At 39.5% G+C, this 25,994-nt stretch overlaps 1 protein-coding gene across 5 annotated transcripts in view; it reads right to left on the bottom strand.

The window, feature by feature from the left end:
- Positions 1-1,059: 1,059 nt before the first annotated feature.
- ksr2 (kinase suppressor of ras 2) overlaps positions 1,060-25,994 on the bottom strand; it is a 101,301-nt gene continuing 76,366 nt past the window's right edge. For 4 of the 5 annotated variants that reach the window (XM_067520973.1, XM_067520970.1, XM_067520972.1 and 1 more), the window contains 6 exons: positions 24,149-24,245; positions 23,930-24,063; positions 22,164-22,298; positions 19,913-20,042; positions 18,362-18,495; positions 14,827-16,062 (listed from right to left, as the gene is read on the bottom strand). In XM_067520973.1, the coding sequence (XP_067377074.1) occupies positions 16,029-16,062; positions 18,362-18,495; positions 19,913-20,042; positions 22,164-22,298; positions 23,930-24,063; positions 24,149-24,245 (664 nt within the window). In that variant the 3' untranslated portion in view covers positions 14,827-16,028. Of the gene's footprint in view, positions 7,044-14,826; positions 16,063-18,361; positions 18,496-19,912; positions 20,043-22,163; positions 22,299-23,929; positions 24,064-24,148; positions 24,246-25,994 lie in introns of those variants that run through there. The other variant, XM_067520971.1, reaches the window with a different exon arrangement.

The following is a 25,994-nucleotide window of genomic DNA, read 5'->3' as shown; positions in this document are numbered from 1 at the left end:
CAACTTATTTCGAGGGTCCTAACATGTTGCTTGTGCAAATAATATATGTGCTTGTTTGTATGGGAGGACAGTTTCGTGTTACCTGTTGTTAGTTTTTACCAAAGGCGTCACCCCAGGCAAAAGTACCTATTTGCCTCTTCAAAGGTTAAACACAACATTTTGACACCTGCTCCAAAATTCAAAACCTGTCAGCGAAGAATTTCTGCTCAAAACTGTGGCAATAAAAAATAAAAAATGGTTTGATGCAACAACTTCAGAAAAGGAAGCATATTACTAATAGCCCGGTTTACCACTTTGCTGACTTTAATTTACATTTAATTGGGGACTGTAAGCTCCATTTTGTTTCTACTTTTGTTCAGAAATGTATACTACACTCTACTAGATTGAACACATAAGAGAGCAAGACTAAACCTCTGAGACTCTTTCGCTCAGAGTGCAGTGCACAGTACATCTGAGCAGCTGTGCTCTCAGATATGAGAAAAAGAATACATACAATGGGAAAGTCAGAGTTATAGAGTTAGAGAATTAACTCATATTTAATTGTGCAATTCTCTTTCTAAATACGTCCGGTATGTTGGTGTCTTTCACCCAGCAGTCAAATTTCACACTTAGCTGAAAAACAAAAGTCAAAAAGCTTTTCACTCCTGCCATTGCTATGTGGCAGTAGTGGTGAAATGTAAAGAAAGATGAGCCTCAAACACATGGGATTAAAGTCACCGACCAGCACAGGGATTATGTCATTATCACTGATGAGTGTTGCACAGTTTTGCAGTCTTGTCATTTCACACTACGTCATACTGTGCTGCTCTGGTTATATGAGTGAGAGAAGCCCCTTGTGACCCTGCACTGGATAATGGGGTATAGATGATGGAAAGATTAATGGGATGTCAATGTGAGCATCACGTAGGGTTAAGCCTTTCTTGGTCAATATCAAATATAAATGAGCTGTCTAATGGCAACATAAACTCACATAATAGATTCTGTAGATGTACTGTTTGAGGGATAAACTTTGGTTTACAAATACAATCGAAAGGACACAGTCTTGACACGAGCAAAAAATTAACTTATGACTTAAAGTTTTTATTGACAATTTTTGTTCACTTCTGGAGAGTAGAACAAACCCAAAAGTAGCACAAAAACAAAACAAAACAAAACAAAAACACAAACTTTATAACAAGGCCTGCAAATTGTTATTCATTGACATTCAGTTGAACAGCAGAAACTAAATAATTTCTGGAAGGGTAGAAAATCGTTATAAACTTTATTTTACAAATTATACAAATTAAGATCCATTACAAGCTTGAATGATAGATATGTTTTTCTTTTAATAAGGACAGCATTAGGTGTCGTCGTGAAGAAGTGACTGTTATGATGATGATGATGATGTGATTTCTCAAAATCAGGGTCGGGAACCTGGAGACGGAAAAGCGTCACGTTGTTGCAGCAAAGCACTTTAAATGACGACAAATGAGGTCAACGAAAAGATAGAGATGCAGACAAAAATAATTCTCCTTTTATAGCAAACACTGTCTATTCAAAGCATGAAGGCAGATTCAGGGTACTTTTAAATAAGCAAAATAAATGGGAATTAAAATGTCGGCCATTTGTGCATGGTTGTCGTCAGAGAGGAGGCTCAACTATATATTTAGGTTCATCTGTTTATCGTCAAACAGCTCTTCCCGGTTAGAAAAAAAGCAGTTTGTATTTGACATCATCCTGTACATTGTCAAGTTTTAATAACTTTGAGTGTTGCCTTTTAAACCTTTCCAAACCAAACTTGGAAAAAAAGAAATAGTGACAGAACTATTGTGCAAAGCCCTTTCGGTGCACTTCCCTGTGTAACAGTCAACTTCAGAGCAATTCCATAGCGTTCCTTCACCGTCCTTTTTGTTAAACCTCTACAGCTTTAATATTTATTCAAATATTTAACATTTGCGTACCTTTTGACTGACACCCACTCTCATGTCTGTACAGGAAATATAAACCTAGCAGCTAGCTAGCACACAGCTGATTAGCTTAGCCTAGGAGTTAGCATGTTTGCTAAAATTCACCTATCGGTACTTCCAAAGCTACCCTCTAAAGAAAACTATATAACATTTGTTTTTAATCTATACAAAACAAACTAAATGTGTTAAAGTTGTATTTAACTTTTTATTTGTTGTCAGTTAGTGCGTTCTAGCTGTATTCCTGTCTCGTCTTTATGCCAAGCTAAGCTAAGCTAAGCTAATCAGCCACAGACAGACATGGGTGTGTTATCGTTTTTAATAAACAAAAGAACAACAAAAACATATTCGTATCACCCAAAATATCTGAATATGATCTTACAACTAAAACAGATGGAGCATAATGATCTTTTCACACATTTTGTTGTTCTCAAGCCACAGAAAAGGTTCAAACTCAAGCTTTGGGAAATTCCATGCACATCTCCAGCAGATTGGCTTGTTTGTCATCGTCTGTCGTCAACAATGAGCCACGAACAATTCTTACTAGGAAAATAAACATATCTGTGTCCAATCGCCTGCATGGACACATCTGCATTTGTCACATAAAGCTGGTTTTCCACGGATGACTGTGCAGCATGATACTCGTGTCACCTGAAAATATTTTCTTGAGCTAGAGGGAATTAGGCAAGCAGGGGAGCTGTGAACAGCTCATTTTGCAGTCTAGTGCTGCCTTTCTTCCTCTGTGAATTCTGTTTTTTTGGTTTTTTTTTTTTTTGAAGTCCTTCCACTGTGTTTGATCTCAACAGGGCCCTATTAGCCAAGTGCATGTAGGAAGGTTAAGAGGAGTTGCAGAGAAATATGTCTAACAGGGTTTGTCCTCTGCCCACACTGTGGTACACTTGCACAGGATGATGCGGAACCTCATTGTTTAGAAAGAATTGTGTTGAGCCAGCAGGAGCCAGTTAGGAAGGGACTCCGAAATATTCATCAGTGTGCACTTTATTTTTTTTTTTTTTTTTCCATCACCAACGTAGGGGAAAGTTTGCCACGCGTGTCCAAAATGTGAGCGAGACAATTATTCAGTCGCCGCTTAAATGTCATGCTCAAGTTGAAGGCTATAGTTTAAGGTGCACTTTGTTATTATTTAAAGGATACAGCTAGCGATCGTTTCTATTTTTCTCACTGAAATTCATCAAACGACGAATGCCAACAATGAATTTCTATTCAGGAAAAGAACTGATATATCCTATTGATTTGTGTTTTGGAGCTCTGCGCGCGCAACCTGCGAACGAATACGCGGCCGAAAACAAGCCCGCTCGAGTATCATTAGCTAAGAAACTGCAGCACACAGCTGGTTTGAAAAAGAAGAAATAATTAAGACTAAGAATTAAAATAAAACTGTTTACTTTGACCTTTTTTTTGTTTGTTTGTTTTTAAATTCATAAAGAGTTTGGTAAGAAATATAGTGAAAATTCCCAGCTTTTATCCTTTAATGCCTGTGACACGAGCGACGAATAGCAGTTGTAATTCTTCTAAGCGGTTGTGAGACTACAGGTTTAAAACCAGGACCACATGTGCCATTAAGCTGCAGGCAGACGAACATGCGGGGGTGTTTGGGATGCGTGCGCTGCAGGTGTATCTGATCCTCTGCCCAAGCATTGGAATTTTGGCACTGTTGTTGTTGCAAAAGGTGCTGTAAAAAATGAACTGCATCATGTGTATGTATGACTGTGGCTCTCAGAAGATTCCAACCTCGAGCTGTGAATAAGTGATTTTCAGGCTGCCTCTGTAGACTGTTGTCAAATATACAGGAGTGAAACTTTAAGTGCTCTTGCCAAAGGGTTTACTGGGAGGCTGAATATTTGTTGGCCCACCTCGATTAGCAAATCAGAATCAGACCTTATTGGATGATCTTCCTCCAAAAAAGTCAAAACATGCCGTAAATCAGCGTAAAAGTTGGAGGAGTACAATTGATTATCGCTAACAAAAATGTTAATTAAATGGACACTGTTACTGAAAACTGTTAGTTAAGTCTAGAAAATTGGCACTTTAGTAAAATATTGACACTTAAATACTGAACTGTATGGTTTCTTTATTCTAATTGCATAGCCTTGAGGTCATTAGACACCTACATGTGTGGGGGAAGAGTTTGAATAAAATCAATTAGCTCACTGCCTCACAACACACACACACACACGCACAAATACTGCCTTCGGTCCAATTATGAATATTTTAGGGCATGTGTAATTTGCTCTGACGGCATCCACACCGTGATACACAGAAAATCTCTCATCACCTGGAGATTTAATTTTTTCAAAGCAAATTCCCCAGAGAAAAGGAGTAGCTCACGTTTATTAGTACCCTGGATGCGAATATCAATAGAGGTATTTTAACATTCGTGTGGTGGGTAAAGAGGCTTTTGGATTTAATTTCATTCTTCTTTGCTCACTAGGAAGAGATTAATTTGTCAATGCAGATGAATGGGTGTGCTGATTTGTAACTTAGCAGACCATGTAATAGAATCAGTGAAAATGAGATATTCTCATAGGAAGGTTTGATTCCCTCCATCAGCTTTTTTGGTACCGCTCCATCTCGTTTCGCAAGCGATAATTTGCTCGAGCATGGCCAGCAAAGCTGAGGGGGTTTGTTTCAGAGTCTAATTTAGATGTTAGATACACAGTTCTGTTTTAGTTTTACTATTTGTCTGTTAAAGAAACGACCAACAGACTTTTAGTGATGATGGGTGGCTTTGTTGGCATTGTGGTGCCAGCAAAGCGAGAAGTTCAAACAAACAAAAGCCTAAAAGTCGGCGACAACGCTGAAAACATATTTTTGTAACTCTAAGAGTAATTTAAAAGTTGGAAAATTTGCAAATGCAATAAATTATGACATGTGAAACGCAAGTAGATATTTTAGGGATTCTGCGTTCTCCAACCCATGACAGCAAAAGCCAAACGCCTGTGGTGGGCTTTTAGGTAGAGCTCATCCTCTGACACCAGTGCTACACACTGTGTCCCTTTGAACGTCTCTTTGCTAACTGGAGTCCCGCAGTCTCTGGTTTGCAAATTCTGGATCTGGGTTGAAGTGGCTTTTCTATCTCTCAGTGAACAAACTTGGATGTATTGATCTCTGGATGGTGTGGTCTCTTTTGGTTTTTCTAATCGTGCTCTGGATACAAGTGATCCAATTTCCACAAAATGTTTTAACCCCCCGATAGAAACCTTTAGTCCAGCCACGGTTTGATGCTTAGAAAGCCCCTCTTTGCTGCGAATACCAATTAGATTTCTGTCTATTTCACTTAGTTGTGATGCCAATTTCCCTCCCTTAACACAGTAAGCAATGTTCTGCTGCAAACTTGGCGGCGCAGTCCTAGTTTTAACAAGTAAACAATGGCTGCAAGTGGATTTATTTCAACAAGTCTGTGATGAGTCAGTCAAATCCACCTGAGTGTCAGCTGGTAGGGGGAGGGGGGGGGGGGGTTGGTATACAAGTCGAGAAAATCTGGAGATTTACGCAACTAAATTTGATTGTGTGCCACGTTTTTCCACATTTAAAGGAAAACATCACATATCTCACTTTTCTGATAGGACTTTGCTCCTTGACTTAAATGTTTTTTTAAATCACAGCTTTTGTTCTGTTTGACCCCACTGTGCATTCAAAGCAAAACATAGTCAACTGGGAAAACCTGGGTGACCCAAACAATTCTGCCCTTGAACAAAGGCACCAAACCTCCCAACTGTGCAGATGCAGTTGCTTGGTGCCCAAAATAAGAAGTCCTGGGAAACTTGCGGATCTGAATGTTTGTGCATCTGTGTGGAATGTGTGGCATTCACTGGACAACTGTGCAACATTTAGATTGTTGTCACCAACCCTTCACCCTAGAAATAACATTTATTATACTACTAACTTAATTTCCCACTTCATTTCTGTATGGGTTAGTTAGCGTTGGCAGACATACAAAGTGCAGAACTGTGTGGCAACACAAGCATTTTTTATTCTAAGAAAATTGTGTGTTTCGAGTCACTTTTAAGTTTCTCAATTTTGCCACGACCTTAACCATGTGATACAAGTGCCTAAGATTGTTACAAATGATTCTGTTGATGTGATCTGATGCAATTTTCCAAAAAATGCATTTCTTCCTGGAGATTAGAGCCATGTTATTTTGCATATGGTGTTGCACTTTTTGTTGTGGCACAGGACACTAACTGGAAAAGGTTAAGTTGTAGTGGAGCAGCAGATAAGAACTAATACGTAGCGCATTACTTGATTAAGTTTAACAGTACACATTTTGAGGAACAGCTGTCTGATCATTTCTAATTTTTAGGAATTGTCTGACTTCAAAATGATATGTCACCTTCAGGGTTAGACGTTTCCTGCAGCTCAGGAAAATATTAGATTGTGGATGATGTCAGTATTGTAAACGCACTGTGACAGAACTTACATCAGTCGCTATTTCTGCTGAAATCATTAGAAGTCAACAAAGGATGTGCAGTCGGGTCTTCAGTGGATGGCGGCCAATAGTCTCGACCACAGTAACTTCAAAACTTTTCATAATCACTCTTTTGCATAATTTCCATACTCCAAATATTATAATTAGAAGTTCTGTAGAGTGAAGTGATGTGACAATGTCTCTCAGGGGCTCCCTTAACAATTTAAAAATTACATGTTGCACAATCATGGCACTGAAAAACATATTTGCAGCTGAAGATGAGTTGCAGCATAGCATGGATGGTGTTGTATGCAAGTTGGAATTCCTCAACAGAAAGACAAAGGTGTTGTTTTGGGGAAGGGCTTTAGGCATAGAGCTGAGAAAAGGCCTCTCTGTTTCAAAGTCTGCGGTGTGTTTTGTCACCCACTCTGGCAAAGTGGGCCAATACTGACCGCTAAAGGGTCCAATCAGGCAGAAGGGGGAAACAAGTATGTGTCAGATCTGGGGCAAGAAGGGAGGAGGAGCAAGGTAGGGGTTGTGGAAGCAGGATGGGGCAAGAGAGGGTGAGTGGGTGTTAGGGCGGGTGGGCGGGCGAGGCAGTGGAGCAGATGTGAGCAGAGCTGAGGACGAGCTTCACGCAAACACAGTCCCATCGATGCCTCCGTTACAGCCTGGAGCAGGAAGGGGGAGGGAAGGAAAACAGAAACAACATTAAATTGGAAGCCGTCTTTAATATGCACAGCCCTGCAGGACACCACACTGTATGTTCAGACAGACAGCCCATGCAGAGCACATGAAATCACATTTAAACCGCATTCTGGAAATTACATTTAAGGTGTTCTTTCAATTTAGTCTCAGAATGACAAGAGCAGCAGTGAAGAACAAAGAGTCTGGGAATGAATGCATTACAATGTTATGCACCGGGAGTGGAAATAGCCAAGGATCCTGTTCTGTCAAACTACATGAGAGCTTCGCCAGCTGTGACAACAATACTTTCTCCGTCAGCTTTTTTCTACCAGCAGCGAAACCCTACAAGATCCCATTAAGTGTGTGGGTGGAACACTTTTTGTTGCATTATTTCACTGAGTTTTCTCTCAGTTTTGATTTGGCCTGTGTGCTTCTCAGGGGATTATGCATAATCTGAGGACAAGGATGTAACAAAATGGGGTCCAGGGCACAGAGAGGTGATAGGCCCACCCACCTCCACACACAGTTTTGGGTCATTTTATCTTTATCTCTCTTGTGCTGTTTTTCTCGTTTCTTTGAGATAATTAGTGAATCTTGTTTTGGTTAGTTTGCGGGTTTTTCTACTGAGTCCTGTGACTTCAGAAGTAAGATTTGAGAGGGCACATGGGCCTGTTTGTAGTAGGCCTATTTGGATCCATGAATTTGGGCAGTTTGCCTCTACTGTGTGGGTTGGTTCACTCAGTTTTTCTTTGACCTGGTGGCTCAGTGGTTAGAGCTTCAGACTGGGATGCAGAAGTCTCTCTTCAGACCTTGGCCGCCCACTGCTTAGGGTTAAAAGCAGACAACAAATTTCATTTCATATTTTCAAATGTGATGAAAATACAGTTTCTATTCTTCCATTGTCAGCGTTCTTAATTGTTAAGGAGGTGAATTTGTCCGAGTGGAAATAGGAATTTGGAATCATCAACATCAGTTGATTTATCCAGAGTTCAAATTACACGTTAGCTTCTGGGAATCAGGCATCAGACTCTGTGCACTGTGATTTAAAGAAATCAAGCATGTGCACATTTGGTGCCAAAGATCACACATTCATTATATGTAAAATGCTAATAATAATAATCAGCGCAGTAGTGATAGGGAGTTTAAGCTTGTTACGTGTTCAGATGACATGTCCAGTTTCCGAGGCGACGCATCTGTTGCAACAACCACTGAACCACTTCAGGAGGACAGAGAGAACATGCGCTGTTTGCTGGTGTTCTCCAGCTGTTCAGTAGCACTGACCGCAGCAGAGTTGCAGTGTTTAAAGAATCCAGTAATCGCTTCTTAATTAGATTAAAGTCATTTCTTGTTGCTGTAAAAAAGCTAATGATACTTAAAATTCTGAGACCCACTGAAACCCACATTTGTGATGCTTCTTTGGGAGCTTTTTCAGGGCGCCTGCCCCCTGGCTGCCCTGTTTTCAAACACTGGAGGAATATACAATGATTTGTAATTAAAACCCTATTTTACCCTATTTTCATTTTCAATTTTGCACTTCAGCTTTTGTACAATTAAAACCATAATATATAACATGTTAAATTGTGGGCTGGTTGGCAGATTATGTTACCTTTGGATTGAGCCAGGCTAGCAGTCTGCTGTCTTAACACAGCCAACGGAGGCCTGCAGCATTAACTCACTAAACATATAAAACACATCCACCAAAATCCCAAATTGCACATGTAACTGTGACAAATTTGTTTAAGATCTAAACACGCTTTTTTAAAAAAAGAGTGGCATTTATTGCTCACATGCTGTGCAGACCAGAAACATAAACTTAACATCCAGGAGCACCACAAAGGATCTTAGCACATCTGAGTGGCACTGTCTTGCACATTATCTGCCAGATGGGCCACCGTAGGGCCTGCTGGAGGGGAACACAGGGTCACAGCCATCATCCTCTTGCATTATGTAAGGTTTATTTTTGGGGGGATGTACAGTTTGCCAAGTGTTTGTCAGACAGTCAACCACTCTCAGGCTCTTGAGCATGATGTGAAATCAACACAGTTTGACCGCCAAAAAACGTCTTCCCTAGACATGTCAGACAAGCTGATTGGGTGCAGTGATTCAAATAGTAAGACGTGTCCACATGATTTTGGTATTTTTTTACCGTTAGAAGCAGATTTGTTTGCTCAGTGAATCGGGCGAACAGCTGTGTGGGATTCAGTGGGTGCAGAACACACACGTGTGGCCAACATATTTCTTAACAAAGCCTTTCTACTTCCACGGGTTTGGGCTCAGTAAAGTGGAACCTGAGGACGCCCCCCCTTACATGTACATGGGATACTTTGTAGTGCTTCCGCTCTGTCTCTCTGACTCTGTGTTCGCTTCACTAGTGAAATACATCTCGGGCATAATAAGCCACGTGGGTGTCTTTAAATGAATAGCAAGAACCACACAGTCCTTAGGGGTTATGTGGCAGAGCTAATCAGCTGCTCTAAATTGACTATTTTCAAAGATCTATACTGTGTTCTTATGGACCCGCATAATGTGAACAGTGAATTGATGTAATTAGCCTCGGCGGTCTAACCAAGGGCCTGCAGGAAGGAAAAACTCCTTTTAGATTCATATGTCTTAAGTGTGTGGTGCTATAATTAGATTTTTAAGGTGGTGTTCTAACAACAATCCTTATCTGCCGCTACATGACTCATTGACTCCTTACATTTCCCAGAATACCCTATTAAAAATCTTGTTGGAGTGTAGTACTACAATACGTGTAGGAGAAGGGTGCAAGAACCGGAGCATAGTAAAACTGAAAGAAAAGGAATGAATTTATTTGGAGAGAAGTAATTTGGCCCACTGGCCGACCTTTAACCTAAAAGAGACAAGTCGTTATTAATGTCAGAGCTATGCAACATGAACACTATGACCACTGTGGCCAAAGTGGTAATTACAGGGTAGTGACACACTGAATATCTATTGTCTTAAGTCTTCTTGAGTCACTTAATTATATCTTCAGCGGGTGAGAGTAAGTGGAATGGGACCACCAGCAGCAACAATCAGTTGCTTAGATATGTTTTAGTTTTTTTTACATTTGTGATAAAAAAAACAAAAAAAAAAACAGAAAACCTTAGAAAATCTTTACTAGTGACTAAAATGCTAAAATAGAAAGCTGTGGCACAGGACATGAGCTCAGCAAAAATGTACATCAACATCAGTGAGTCCTGTTGGGAGTTGCGAGTGAATTCTTTGCAAATTTGAAGCATCATGCTGTTTGCTGTTAAGTGCATGATTTATATTTTACTCAAAGTATCAACGATTTTCTTCTCCCTCTGCCTTTCTTTGCACCAGTGCAGCTTTATGTTGCTGTTTCATTTTTTCCTTTTTGGGGGGGAGGGGGGCATTTACTAATTAATGGTAATGGACTGATGGGTTAAAGCTGTTTTATCTATGATATGATGCTTTCTGAACTACTCATGTTGTAACATCGCGTAGTGACAGTAACAACCAAGCTAACAGCATTGTGATCTCAAGAATAAAACACCCATACAACCACAGAGAAAATGTCCAGAGAGCTACAAAAAAGCTCGGAATGCACAGAACAAAGAGCCACAGAAAACCATTAGCAAGGACAAAATGGCAATATTTCATTTTTTCCTACTGATTGAATCCACGTAAACACAGTTTTCATAAAAAGCATGATTGTAATGTGTAACGCAGCTGTAATTAGAAATGTACTGGAGTAAAAAAATAGAGCTATTTGCTCTTAGATGTAGTGGAGTAAAGTAGTCAGGATTAAATCTACTTAAGTAAAGTACAGATAGGTGAAAAATGTAGAGTAACACAATACAAGTACTTGTACTTCGAAGCACAAGCACTTCCCACCACTGGATTTCTATGTATTTTTAGCAGGCAAAAAAAAAAAGAACCCTTTAAGGCGAGTCTCCATTTCAACAGCACTAACAACTCAGCACAACCCGCCATTAAGCATTTCTTACATTACTCTTTGTGAAAAAACAAAGCACGGTTCTTTACATTTTCCTTGACAAATTTCCAAGCGCTGCAGCACAAGCTGCTTGAAGCCAAAACCTTTGTGATGATTTGAAGTTATCCAAGTATTAACATTTTAGCATCTGGAAAAACTGTAGTAAAACTACAACTACAGCCGCTACCTACGTCACTGTAAGTGTCATCCACTTTCATAAAACTCAGTAGCCCTCTCTTCTAAATCATCCTGTCAGCACTGAAGCTCTACTCCCTGCTGTCTAAAATACTCTACAGCGCTCAGTCCTCTCTGTCTCAATTGCCTTTTCTGTTGAGCTATGAACGAATGAACGCAGTAGGGATCGTGGGAGGCCACTACAAAACTGTACATGATATATAGTTAAATAATAAAAAATATAAAATTTAAGCAGCATTCAATGTCCGTTTTTAAACCTACACTTATCAAAACACACCCATGAAGTTAAATGACACAAGTGTTAAAAAACTGTTTCATCTACCTCTCCAGTTACAAGAAATACCAAAAAATAATGAGACGAGGGGAAAATGACAAAGGTCTTGTTTTGCAGGGCTTCGATGGGCCCTTTCTGCCTGGGGTCCCCCAGAGTCTTGAATCACCATTGATCGTGACCGACAGTGAGACAGTAGTCTAAACTTTGCCAATCCTGTTAGCTGCAGTGTTAACTGACAGTTCGTGGAGGAAAGAGCCCAGTGAACCCCCCCCCCCCCCCTCAGCTTTATGCAGCACTAACGTGTTCCCAGCTTGTTAGTAATTGCTGTGTTACATTAGGTCATAGGCTGCGAAGATGTTTGCAGTGTTTGTGCAAAGTGCCGACATCTTTTAGTCGCTCAAATGTTTCTCTGCACTTAATCTTCTGTGACGTTCTGGTGGGAATATGGCTTTTTTTCTTATATTGTCTTGTGTGGTGCTCCTGTTTCGTTTGACCCCTGATGTTTTAACATTGCGGTTATAATTAGCTCAGACAGGACAACAATTAGAAAATGGCTTAAAAGAAAAATGGTGACAATAATCAAAATATCATGAACAGATCACGAGTGTATCAACCAAAGAATCGTATGCAAACACAAGGATGAAAACAAAATAAAGACATATATTTTGAAGTGGTTATGTTTCTTCCCTTATTTTGTTCGTTTAAATCGAGGTGTTTTCATTCAACCTGTAACTCTTTAATTCCAATTGTTTTTATTTTTGCTCTTTATGACTATATGCCCAGTAACAAGAAATCCACTGAACCTTATCGGGGTTTAACACATTTAAGATCCTCAGCAGACACCAAACATTCATGCTCTGATGGGCTTCAGCCTCTCTGATATTGGGTGATGTGGATTTTTTACGCTTCACTGGCCAAGGCTGGACTTCAGAGGTGGAGGCAGAGAAAGAGGAGGAGGAAGAGGAGGAGGAGTGGCGGTGCAGAGGGGTAGAGCTTTCATCTATCTAGCCATCTATTTATCCATCATTCTATTTTCCTGCTCCATGCCCTCACTAACTTACTCTCTCTCCTCCACCAGTGAGTCACACGTCTGACATTGTAAGTCAAATACTCAGGCATGCAGATGCTGTATCCAGTAAACCAGCTTGTTCACAAATTCAGAACCAACCCAGATCTCAGGATTTGGGCTCTTTGAACAGCTTTACTAACGTTGATTCCTTCCTCAAAAACATGCACTAATGCTTCCAGCTAAGTTGCAAAAAAATTATTATTTGCGGAGCAGTGGGAGAGTTGCACAGTTGTATCAGATACCGTATTTACAGATATTTACGAATATGTTGTCTAGATAGGAAAAAGTATGTAGAGATACCAGAGGACTAACCTGACTCTACTAGCCCAGCAAAAGCTTGAAGTAGCTGTAGCAGGTGGAACATTCGGATACTGATATCGGGTACTTGTATTCAGAAAACGTGTGCAATACCTCCCTAGAAACTATGTAAACCTCACGTTGTTGAGGAGGCAGGCAGCAATGAAACTCTCTGTGGTTTGGAAAAGTCACTTCGACAAAAGTAAGGCCGACTGCGAGCTTCTTAGGATCATAAAGATTCTCATAAAGATTATTTTCAACACGTTTAATATTTGTTTTGTTCACTTTGTTATGCAAAGTCATATTATCCATCCAGGATTTCACTCTAAATCTGTGCTCATCTTTTGTGTCTGTGTTTTTGATGCTCCGCTTATGTTATGCTGGTCTGTTTGTTTTGGCCAAAGAACACGTCAGGGATTTCTGAAATTTTGCAAGATCCCCCGGGTTGTCCACCTCCGAGCTTCCAGTCATCAGGTCAGTGCCCCCTTCCAGACTGTCAGGGACTAGAAATCCGTGACAGTTGGTGGAAACAGTGTTTTCCGTGGGAACTGTCCCGTCTTTGTTAGTCTTAGCAGTGGACACACCTGAAGACTAACTGCTTGGACCAGCAGTGCCTCTCATCAGCTAAACAGTGCAGTGGATTGATGAGAATTTTACAGTCCAGCAACTCATACTACAAAACACAACAATTGGTACACATTATCGACAAGTACTCGAATGTAAGTACTTGTACTTAGTCTTGGAAAAAGTGGTATTGGGACATGGCTAGTGACAGGGAAGTCGTCCTTTGCAAAAAGTGGAATAAAAAACAAAAGCCGATTTTCACAATATGATGACAAAATAACTTTTGTAAAGAAAGGCTTGCTAACTACTGCTAACTGTGGTAGCTTTATTAGCTAGCTTACTCTTCAACTTGAAAGGGTAGTTTTGATTATTTTATTAAAAATATTATCATGCTGCCTTATTCCATTTACACCTGAGATCTGATCACATGTATCTCCTCTATACTGTATGTTTTATATTTAGTTTCCTGGGAGTGTCCCTGTACTTTTCCTGCTTTCTGCAAGAGAATGTAAATGTTTGGACGCATTTTACACCATACAGGTTGAAGTTATTGTGAGCTGAGCTGATGGATGTGCTGCTCATGGATGTCATGGGAAAAAGTGCTCTCAAAGGAAGCGTAGAAATAAATGATCTTCAAATACAGTTGTTTCTGACCTCAACTTTAAGTTTACAGTTCAATTAGTTAAGCTTGTCTAAGGACTTGGACTAATTACTTTGATTTTGTAACTTATTTCCACAGTTTTACAATGAACTGCCGAGTGGCTGCATTAAGCATTAAGTTATTATAAAAAAGTAGGATTTTGTTGATCGCAAAAATGTTGGCCGCAACATAGTGCATGATAAGAACCTACTGAACCTACTAGCAAGTAGAAAGTCACATACTGATAAGAGCTGATAATGGCCCATAGAGTGTCGTAGGCATGAAAATGTTTTTGAAGGCCAACAAAGACAAAAATGCCAATGTGATTTCTCCAAAAACTTTTGTATTATAGCAGAGTAAACTTTTTTATTTTTATGATTTTTTTTCAGCCAGATAATAATTGCATGGCTGAGACATCACCACCACTAAACTTCTAATTTATAACTTGACACATTGAATTAACCTTGTTTAAAGCCACAAAGCCTATTTCAGGCATTGACCCCAAAACACATCCAAAACAACACTGACTTCAGGAGGAGGGAAGAAGAACATTAGTCAGTATCATAAAAAGCTGCACTTTTTTAGAAATAGGACAGTTTACATTAGTTTAAGTAATTTTTCCAGAATAGGCATAAGTGTTTCATATTGTTATTTAGTACGTTAGGACTGACTCACCGCTACGTTTTTTTTTGATGTAAAAAATTTCAACCAAAGTAAAATATGAATAAGGGAGATAAGATAAAGATGACATAAAAAAACAGAAAACATCCAAAATGAAAACATCTTTTTATTAACATACACTTTGTAAAGGATGAGTGCAAAAAAAAAAAAAAAGAGCTTGTGATCAAAATCTACTCATCACTAAGCCATGAACCATAAGGCATCATTAAATACAAGCTTCTTGTGGCTATTTTCTACAATACAAGGACAGAATCAAGGAAAAGAAACAACACAGCATCAATGCTTATGCAATTAGAAGGAAAATGGAGAAATTAAAATTTAAATGAACAGAAATCAAAAACAACAACAAAAACACAACAATTTGTACATTCAAAAGAAAAAAGTCAAAACATTCACAAGAAATACTGATTTTACGGCAACAGACAATAAAACATAGTCTACAATCTGTTATGTACACTTGGCACTAATGTTAGATCTTTGATTGTTGTCCAGTCAGGTTATTATCAGCTCTAGTTTGTGCACAGGTCATAACTCTTTTTAATTAAATGCTAGTCTATCATATATATATAATCTATAAATATAATGAAACAATCATTCTCTCAAACAAAGCTGTTGAAAAGTTTTGCAAAGCCTGACGTAAAACTTTAGTTATTGAGATAAAACCGCTCAATGGACAACAGTTCATCAGAAAAATGCTCACATACTTTTTATATATAGTGTCGAAGGATTTTTTTTCATAACAAGAATCAATCTTTGATAGTCCATCTCATGCACTTGAAAGTTGTAAACAGTACAAATATAAATGATCCACTTACAATAGTTGAATCCCAGCAATTCCAAAATAGACATACTCCAAAAAACAGCAGCAGTTTGTTTGTGTGCATTTTCCAACACTGGCAGATGTGTATGTAATGAGGTGGAAAATGGTTATTTAACATGATCGGATTGTCTCTACCGAGAGAATCAAAAGCAGTATACAGCTGTAATGATGCCAAAGCTTCAATTTCTTGATAATATGACTCTGATTTGCTATATATTGTCAAAAACATACATTTAAAATATACTATGATGTACAGTATGAAATAGAAAAAATAACCTGGGGTGGTCTTCAGCATTGTGATATGTTTTTTTTTCTTTTTTTTCTGATATGTTAAAGGGAAGGTTCAGCCAGATTTACGTTACTTGTCACTATAATTTCCAAGGAGTCAGTTCACACTTTAGGTTTGACTGAATACAAGTTTTCAAGAAGGAAAAACAAGAAGGAAAATATAAATTTTGGCCTCCGCACTCACCTTTTCAGCAGTGCTGTAGTCAAGATGAGCCTAGTCAATACCAAGATAATAACAAAGTAGGTTTTGTTAAATAAATGAATGAAAACCACACACTGAGACTGTTTGTCCGAGTCCGAAAGCAAATTAATGGAAAAAGAAATAAGCACAATAGATTCTGGCCAATTATTACAATGGTTAATGAAACACATTCATTTTCGGTTCAGAGGATCATGTCGGCCATGTTCCGCAATCACCAAAAAAGTAAACCAACATTGAATTTCCTTTAATCAAATTTACTGTCCTTCAGTCCGCAGTCTGGATTAGCTCGTTCCTCTTTGCCAAAAACGTCCGTTCTTGTCCAAGAACGATTAAAAACTGATCAGCCAGACGCGCAACTCTACTGGGTGACATGCTCCTGCTTTCCAAAATGTGCAAATTACATATTTTTAAAACAAATCACCGTAATGCAGAGCAAATGCAATTCTGAGCATTTGGGGTGGCACGTGGTGGGTCCAGCTGATTTTTTTTTTTATTATAAATAAAAAATTTTGCATAATTTTTTATCCCAGGTTGCAGACTGACACATATAACACATGAGTAGAGGAGATTCAATATCGGTTTCCGTTTCTGTAATGGGGATTGTTGAAAATACAATTTAAAATATAAACAAAGTTATTTTACATGTTAAAAATAGTGGTACATAGCAGTAGTAGCTCATTATCTCATATTTTGTAGCTGCAGTGATTCTGCAAAAGTTGCACGGTCTCTTTAATTAGCTCCACCTTGAGTGAATCCAGCATATGTTTGCATTTCAATTCCTTGTGTAATCAGTCTGCACACACCTTTGCACAATTGAAAGCTAAGTTGTCGTTTAAAGGATTTTTGATTTATTACGGATCAGTTTGACCTCCACAAATACTTTGTACTAGAAAAGTTTTATTTTGAAACGTTTGCTTATAGTGTGCGGTTTAAGAGATTGAATAGTTCTAAAATACGCTCACTTTATTAACGAGAAGGGAAAGTAGGTTAGGAACAAGTTCAACGCTGATTTTAAGCAAGTTGGATTTGACCTAAGTTGGATTTTATGCTTTTAACAGTCACATGATTACAGAACCTTGGAATCTTAGAATTTCTTTTTCCCGTACAGATTCTGTTCTGGTCTTCAGATCCAGGCTCATGATCAAAAATGTTTTTGATCCATTTCATAGTATTTTATAAAAACGTTTTACATACTACTCAGGAAGCTGTCGAGTGATTTTTACAACAAAGTTCACATATTAGTTGAATGCCATGACTTAAAATTACTGCACTGACTAAACAGTAGCAAGTTTTAGACTTTTATGTTTATGTATTGATCTGGTGTGTAATTTATTCAGTATCTATTTAATGTAAAATAATATACATTTATTTTGGGAGATAGGCGCCTGGGGGGGGGGGGGGGGGGGGCGGGGGTGCTCAGTGAAAGCATTACTGTGGGGTAATTAGTTCTGCAACAGTTGACAAGATACATTTCAAGTGTCAGCGATTTCACAGAACAGCATCAAGTGACGGAGTCCTGGTCTGACCAGCGGCCTTTTTCTCTCCAAAGGGCCGTTGTTGTTCCTATGTCTCCCTTAATGTTCACAGGCAAAGCACAGGCTGATCAGAGAACGGTCTCCCACCAAAGAGCCGTGCCATCACATCCCCACGCAAACAGGGATGCGGGCTTCTTCACATTCAAATGGTACGGTGTAAATAAGAGAAGGTATTTTAAGTTAAATAAAGCTAAAACAACCATGTAAGCTTACAGACATCCACACATGAGAGACCATGAGGTAACACTGACAAAATGGTCCACACGGTTGACAGACATAAGGAATGACAATAAAAATATACAATGTGTGATGTACAACGGTTACAACCATTCAAAAGAATAAAAAGACATGGAAAAAAAAAACAATACATTTGTTCTTAAAAGTGTTTTCCAGGATGATGTGGGCAAAGTACTAGCAAGATAGATCCAGGAAGTAAATGAAATCAATAGTAAAGAACAAAAAAGATAACAGAAGGAACGGTGCCCAGTATGGTTAAAATCAAAACAAAGAAAATATGAGTCCCGACTGCCGTGAAGAGCTGGACAGTCAACTTATCTGTACACACACATACCCACATTCCATGAAAATACACACAGCACGGGCAGTTTTCATTACTGGGCTGGGTTTCGGACTCAGTGCATTCTTTAACGAGGCGGGTTAATTATGCAGAGTTATGGTGGCTGCGTGTTTTTTTTTTTTTTTTTTATTGTTGTTGTTGTTGTTGTTTTTTAATACTTGCTGATTGATGTTTTGTGTCCCTAAATCATTTGACATACTCAGCTGACTTCCAGAAGTGCCCTGGGTGGGAAAGGCGGCGATTCCGTTTTGGCAACTTTTCCAGTAAATCCACCAGTTTGGAGAAGCTGGGCCGCTCATCCTGCTTGAATGCCCAGCAGAGGAGCAGAATGTCCTGGAAAACACAGAGGTACGCGGAGAACTAAGTTCATCGTCTTCATCATCATCATCAGATTCATTAGAACGAATTCAGACCTATTGAATGAGGAAGTCTTGTGCGAGTTGTCACTTTCTGACACATTTATTTAGGCTTAAACAAAGGTACATGTCCATGATTTGTAACTTATTAACACAGTACGCGGCTGCAGCAACTGTTAAACTAGTCCCTATTGGAATTTGCAATGTTCTGACCTTGCAATTTTTTAAGTTACTGCAGCTTTTCCACAATTGCTACTATTACTCTGTACTGTCCCTGAACTCACCACCAAAACTTCAGAAGACAGCTTGCTACGCAGTGCTAATGGCGTTAAAGTAAGACCTTCACACCAAGGTCCACGTATGACAAGAACAAAAGAAAAATAACTTGCAGGTGTGCGGCAGCCGCTATCAACATGCAGGAGAATCCAGGAACTTCCAGGGGAAGTTAGACGTACTGAAATTTACTGCTGAAGGCCTGTAGGTAAATCTGTGTGTGTGTGTGTGTGTGCAAAATCAGGCATTTTAGGCAACAACAATCACAGAAAGAGTCTGCAAAATCACGTAGGGTCTGGTTAAGGTACCTAAAGTGGCAAAATCCCTTTCAGCAGTTTTTCAGGAGCCTAGCAGCCTGACACTGCAGCTGCTGAACCAAAGGTTTGGATGGGGGTGGAAATTTGTATTAAAGTCACAGTGCGTGATCTTTAAAGTACAGCTACTGCAGCTAATAACAGCAATCGGTCTCTAAACATTTATCTTCTACGAGACTAAGCATACGGATTCAGTATGTACACATGCAGATCTGTTCCAGCTGAGTGCAGGTGTTTCAAGGAGAGAGGTGAAAGAGTTTAGCTAAACGAAGTTTAATTAATGAATTTTAATTAATTAATATTTAATTAATGCAGTTTTACTCTGCAGTAAAACTATGTTTCCATACTTATTATAAGCATTAGGAACAGGAGTTAGAGCACAATGAGTCTAGGATTCAGTCAGCGCTTAAAGGATAACTTCAGTCTTTTTGTGCACAATCACAATTCAGACCAAAAATGAGTCTTGTGTGATCAGATTTGGTTAGTTGTCAGCCAGCAGCCTGGATTGGTTTGCTCATTGGTGCTCTAATGTTCGTCTCCGTTAATGTCCAAAAACTATTAAAACCATATCAACCAGACACTGCTAAATTGGGTTATATATCTAGTTTCTGACAACAACAGAGTTATATGGTACAGAGTGCAGACTGACAACATGAGCAGAGAAGACTCGTTGGTTTTATGTATGTATGGTGATTGTGAACAATACAATAACATTTCTGCAATTGTCCTTTAAACCCTAACAAAATCACAGAAATTATGAAATGACTCATGAGTTGTGACAAATTTAAAACATTAAAAAGGCCTTACTGATATCTCTTTTCCCATGCCAGTTTGGGCCAGGTTGGGCTTCATCCCGCTGCCAATCTGCCATATGATCACTTCTGCTGGCTGACTCTTGTAAGGCCACTCACGTGCATGTAACTCATACCAGATGGTGCTGTGAAAACAGAGTGGGTCAGCATTTTATGAAGATCAAGAGAACAATGCCACATCTACTGAGGGTCACATCCCAACTAGTGGTTTTGCCATAAACCGTCAAACTCAATGCTTTTGAGCAGCTTTCCAATTAAAGGACGCCTTCACTGATTTTTGCTTCTTTCGGTTCTAGGTTGGGTCGTACGTGTACATTAATGCCATTAAACTTCCCTTTTTAATTCCCTATATCAAAATACGCTGCTACTTCTAACAGAAAAAAACACCTCTAAACTCTGCAAAACATCACGTTTAGAAGAACAGTTTTATTTTGTAATTACTGCTCATTGCAAAATTAGCTCATGGCACCCTTCCTGTGCAAAATTAAATTCTGCTCCTGCATGTCAAGTTTGAGCAGCATAAAAATAGCTCTTTGCCAGGAGTGAGGAGGGGTGAGGGGGAAACTGAGGCTGACTGTTGATGAGTATGTAAAAGAGCCACTGGGGTCACCTCTAGGTAACACAAGTCCAAACAGAGCAGCTGGGCATTGTGCACCAGCGCCGCACTCCTCCTCCCTTTAGAATGATATAGTGACACAGCCTCCATATGGGGGGACCATCTGAAAATGCAATTGTTTCAGAAGTCAACAGAGCAGGGTCCAACCCCCACAAATGAATCAGTAATGGCAGTGAAGGAGGAAGAAAAGGAGCTGTGGGGATTTTAATCAACTTATTTAAAGTTGGGCTTTGGTGGAGGAGGAGGAGGAGAAGGACAAGGACACATCGGGTTGAGAAACCTCAGTGACACTCAGAAAAGCAATCTTCAAGTAATAACTGAGTGAGACGGTGAGCGGATTTAGGTCAAAATGTGTTAAATAGGACATATTTCTGAACATGTTTTTGGACATTTTCACAGAAAAATCAAAATCAAAAAACTTGTTCAATAGCTACACTTTTTTTTTTTTTTTTTTTTTTTTAAAAGTAAAGGCCATAAAGTTGCTGAGTGGGATTTAGAAGTCGCAGTGTAAGTTTCCTAGCACATACATGTAACTCTTGCCAACCATAGCGAAGAACTTTAAGGCGAACACTCGTTTTGAAGTAGAATTTGTCAGCAAACTCAAAGTTTCAACGGGGGTTGGATGATGATTTACCCCAGATTTTTACCATACCTGACCGGGGGTCACCACTTTGGGCCAAGTTATCAGTTTTTTGCTCAACATTGCCTGTTTGATTTTTGCCACTCTGCAAGGATTCACCATTATAATCGACTTTTGAATTGAAACTCCTATTCAATTGACACAAACAGCTGTTGTTGGCACCCTGAACATAAAAACCCATTACCTCCTGCGCGTCAGAGACCATCCAAACATATAAACCCCCCCCGTCAACATTATATCTCTTCAATCAGAAAAACAGGCTCATTTGTAAATCTTTCCATTTGGAGCACTCCTCCTGCCTTAATCAGTTAGTTGATGTCTCCTGGCTCCTCACCAGTCACAGGTGTTCTCTCTTCCTGCTGTTATCCAGTCGGTTTAAAATTCTCGAACGGCACTCCCCCATCAAAGAAACTAAGATTCCACATCGGAGAACCAATCAGTGTGTTCCGCTGCAATAAGCTTCAGCTGTATCTTGCCAGATTTCAGCTGCCAGAGCTTGTTTGTGCACCATTTTCTTTCCTGGTGCCATCACACCCAAAGGGTCCATTCATAAAGGATAAGTGCAAAGTCATAGGGTCTTTACTTTTTCCTGAAAATACGGGGTCTTCTGCATAATGAGGCAAAAGAGACGAAGTGGAGTGTGCGTGAACATCTGATTATTTATAAGCAATTAAAATGGTTAATCCTGCTCTTATTAGGTTGGATAGCTACAGTCACACAAAAACAGAGGGAAAATTGTCATTTTGAATACTACCAATTATCAACGTCTTTGTACAGTAAGCAGTAAAAATCCGTATCTATAATGAGATCTGAAAACCTGTTAATGAGAGCTGCGTGATTTTTGTGTGATGTGGAGTTTTGGGGCTTTGCACTATAAAGTAGGAATTCGTTGAATTCATCACACTATAAACTTTGTCCTATAATCATTCAACAGGCTTGGCTGTTTTATAGACAAACAAACAGCTGGGTCTCGGGTAAGAGGCCACTCACCCAAAAGCAAAGACATCTGACTGTTTGGAGAAGGGAAGCTTGTCCTCCTCTGTGTCGGGAGAGAGTTGCTGGATGATTTCTGGGGCCAGGTGACACAGCCAGCCGTTGGGGATCCTCAGCTTGTCTTCTCTCCGGCTGAAGAATGGAAAAAGATGTGAGCTTTGCAACATGTAACTGAGCCACTGAAGATGTTGCATCGTTCTATCGTTTCCATCACCGCACTTTGCAAGTTTTGCTTCTCAGTTATCGGTTTAGAGAGGTACAAGCGCTTAAGGCTCCACAGTTGCATCTCCGTCAAACATTTGCAGTTTCCAGCCAATTTCTGTAGCATCATCAAAAGCTGGGGACACACCTGAAGATGGGCCAAGAGTTTCAAAGACTGAACATTTCATACTTAAAGACTTTCCTCAAACTCAAGACCAGAATCGTTTTTCTCTGCCGACTGGAACTAAACCAGCTGGACTACTCCAACCAGTCCTCGCAACCAGATCATGTTCATTTTTAGCTCTAAAGTTTTTAAGTGTAGATAATTAGCATTGTCAGGCAAAATATTCTAAGAACTGACAATCGATGAAGAGAAGCATCGATAAGCTGTGGTAAACTTTTTAAAAGAATAAAATCAAATAAAGCAAACTAAAGCTTAAATTCGCGCAAGCGACAGCATTTTTTTCTTTAGCCATATCTTTCCTTTTTTTTATGCTAAGCTACTTTAACAACCATGTTAAAAACACACCCATTCAAAAATGCAAATCAAGGTGGACCAGGACTGGTTTTTCAAAATCATTTAGTGTCTGAAGTGTTGTGTGCAGTGACTGGACACATGCCTGGGTTGTGGGTAGCTTACTTAAGCTTAATTAATAACAGGATGATCATATTTTAGACTAATGCAGCTAAATAATCTGCTAAGAATACGTAGGAAGGACCACCTGCAGATGTTGTGGGTGTATTCAGACTGCTCTTACTGTAGTTCCTCCACTGGAACGTTGACTAAAGTATGTGATATGTGATTATTAATATGTGATTACTGTCATCCCCAGCCATGACACGGTAAATTACAGTATATACTCTTTTTGCAAACACACTTTATATTTATATGTATATATATGAAAATGCTGTCAACAAGCTCTCATTGGCTCATCCACAGCGTTTTGATCATTGCCAGTGATTCTCTGCCATTTTTCTTTGTATTGTCTGAACCGTCAGCCTTATTCCGCCACTATCGAATTCTTCCTTGCTGATCCTTGGTGCTCTTTATTTCTGCCTCTTGAATACATCTTTATCACAGTACATTGGTAAATGAATTGTGTGTGTGTGTGGGGGGGGGAGGTTCTCCCGTGGCAACAATTTACACCAATGTAACGTAAAGATCACACTCATTTTCACTGCAGCGCAGGCTCAATTTTGCATGCAAAAATCTTTGACTGAGTTAAACTGTGCACGATGTCTTGTTCCTCATAACGCACAATGCTTTCTGTCAAAAAGTGGATGCTGCTACATAATTGCCTCCTGCTGTTTGTTTCATATCGTTCGTTTGTAATTGTTTCAAAGAGCAACGAGGAAAACAGGGACCAGTAAAAACTGTTGGCAAGAACAAAGAATCGGAAAAAACACAACCCACAATTAAAGCCGCTGGAAACAGCTAAATAATTTGTTTTAATATGTAGATTACCCTCTACTTGAACCCACAAGGCTTGTGGTGATATTTGTCAGTCACTTTATAAAAACCTGCTTTTCCCCGTGACTTGTTATGTATTGGCCATAATTACCTGCCAGCCCGCAGAACCCCAGATATGGTGAAGAGTCCAAAATCTGTGATGACGACTTTGCCGTTATCATAGAACACGTTTTTGGACTTCATGTCTTTGTGCAAGATCCCCTTAGCATGGAGGTAGCCCATCCCCTGAGGGCAGAAAGAGACGTGACAGGTCTGTGATATGTTGTGTACCTCCAAAGTGTTCTGGGGAATCAGTGTTGAGTTGTTTTACCTTGACCATCTCTTGTGCGATCTGTCGGGTCTTGTTAACGTCCAGGACAACCTTGGCATCCCGCACCACCGAATAAAGTGTCCTGCCTTTACACAAGCTGAGACAGAAAAAGAGGCAAGAACAAGATTTACTATGTTACTGTGTCGACTGGTGTGTACTCATTTTCTGAGCATGAGGGCGTCTTGATCTAATTCAATGTGGCATACGAGAGACAAAACTTACATTTACATTTCTTTTATATTTTTCTCTGCACTGTAGTTTAATTTGACTGTAGCTTCGTTGTATCCTCTTCACTCTATAAATCTTATTTATATGGAACCATTTGTATTGTGTTGTTTCTTTATATCTTCCTCTGTACACTTTGATTGTATTTTTGTTGAAAGCATGTGGCATTTAATCTGCTTTTCCCGCTAATGCAGCATTCATGTCAGAGTGCGTGTCACACGGGTGGACACCTTTTTTTAACTGCATGTATTATTTTATAAGGGTTACCACACTTTGTGCTTCTCGTAAAGAAAGCAATGAAAAAAATTGCCTGTTTTGAAATCAATGTTTCTAAGGATGCTGTTATTGGCAAACCGTTAAAGCTACAGAGCGTAAAGTAGCTCAAGTTTGTCTTGCTAAATTAATGGCATTTTATGTTGTAAGAAAAGTTTTATTTATAGTGAACTGCTACATTACACGAGTGTTGTGGTCATCATTTCGGAACCGATTTACTGGATAGACACCTTTCAGCGGAAGGCAGATGTTGTAGCAGTCAGGAAATCCCCTACAGATTAGAAATAGGAGGTGGAAATTTTTATATTCAGTACGATAGCTCATGACATGGCATCGCAATGCAAAGATCCTTTTTAATTAATTAGTTTGCTACTGGTGCTGATGTGGATTTCGTTGTCTCTTAAAGTTTCTTGGTAACCACCCAAGTCCAAGCACAAAATATTACAGAATTTTAAGTAAACCTTATCAATGACTGGTGACAGGACAAAGCCTTTACTGTCTCTTTTCAAACATTAATCTTCTCAACTCATCTAAACATTCATAGTTGAGATGCTCAATGTGTTTTTGCGACGAGTCTCAGGCGTACACCGAAGTTCACATGTTCACGTGAGGCTGCCCTGGCGAGTTTGTGCAGTTTGACGTGTTGTTAGAGGATAAAATATCATCAATCTGAAATAAAATACAGGCCCACTAGGTGCCAGAGTGAAGCTTCTACACTGTGGTTTGTGGAGGAGGTGTCGTATTTGTCACATTTCTGGAGAGGTGCCATCGCTAGAATTAATAGACAGCTCTACAGCCCTGCTTTGCACCTGAAGCCCTCAGCACTCGTGGTGGCACACAGGTGACCAAGCAAGGACCTGAAGCCTGAACGGTTGATGCATATTCATGGCAACCTGAGAGCAGATGCACTTTTAGAGCCTCTCTCCCCTCTGGGTATCTTTTAGTTTACGTCTTTAGTGTGGCTTCAGTCACTCCTTTATGCAAACAGCCCTATGATAACAATATCCTCTGTAGATAAGACAAACACGACTGTACGAGTACAAGCTAGAAGCAAGATGATGCATAGCTAATGAGGCCACCTTAACATGCTGAAAGTCACCTCTGTGCTTTGAAACAGAGTAATTATGCCATGTGAATGAATAAACTATGTTCTGTAGTTAAGGAAAAATCAATGCCCTAAACAATATTTATGTTTCCACAACTGCAGCCCAAAATCCCTCACCCTTAATAAACCAATAAACCTCACTTAAATTTAATTTTACGGGCTTGCGATGTTGCTCTTTGAGCTGCAAGACACAGATTGTGTATTTTCTCTCCTACTGGTGCTGGTGGATAACAAAGCCACCTG

This window comes from Channa argus, chromosome 11, assembly GCF_033026475.1.
Source record: "Channa argus isolate prfri chromosome 11, Channa argus male v1.0, whole genome shotgun sequence".
NCBI classification, from domain to species: domain Eukaryota; kingdom Metazoa; phylum Chordata; class Actinopteri; order Anabantiformes; family Channidae; genus Channa; species Channa argus.
This window is presented reverse-complemented; position numbering and strand designations above follow the sequence as displayed.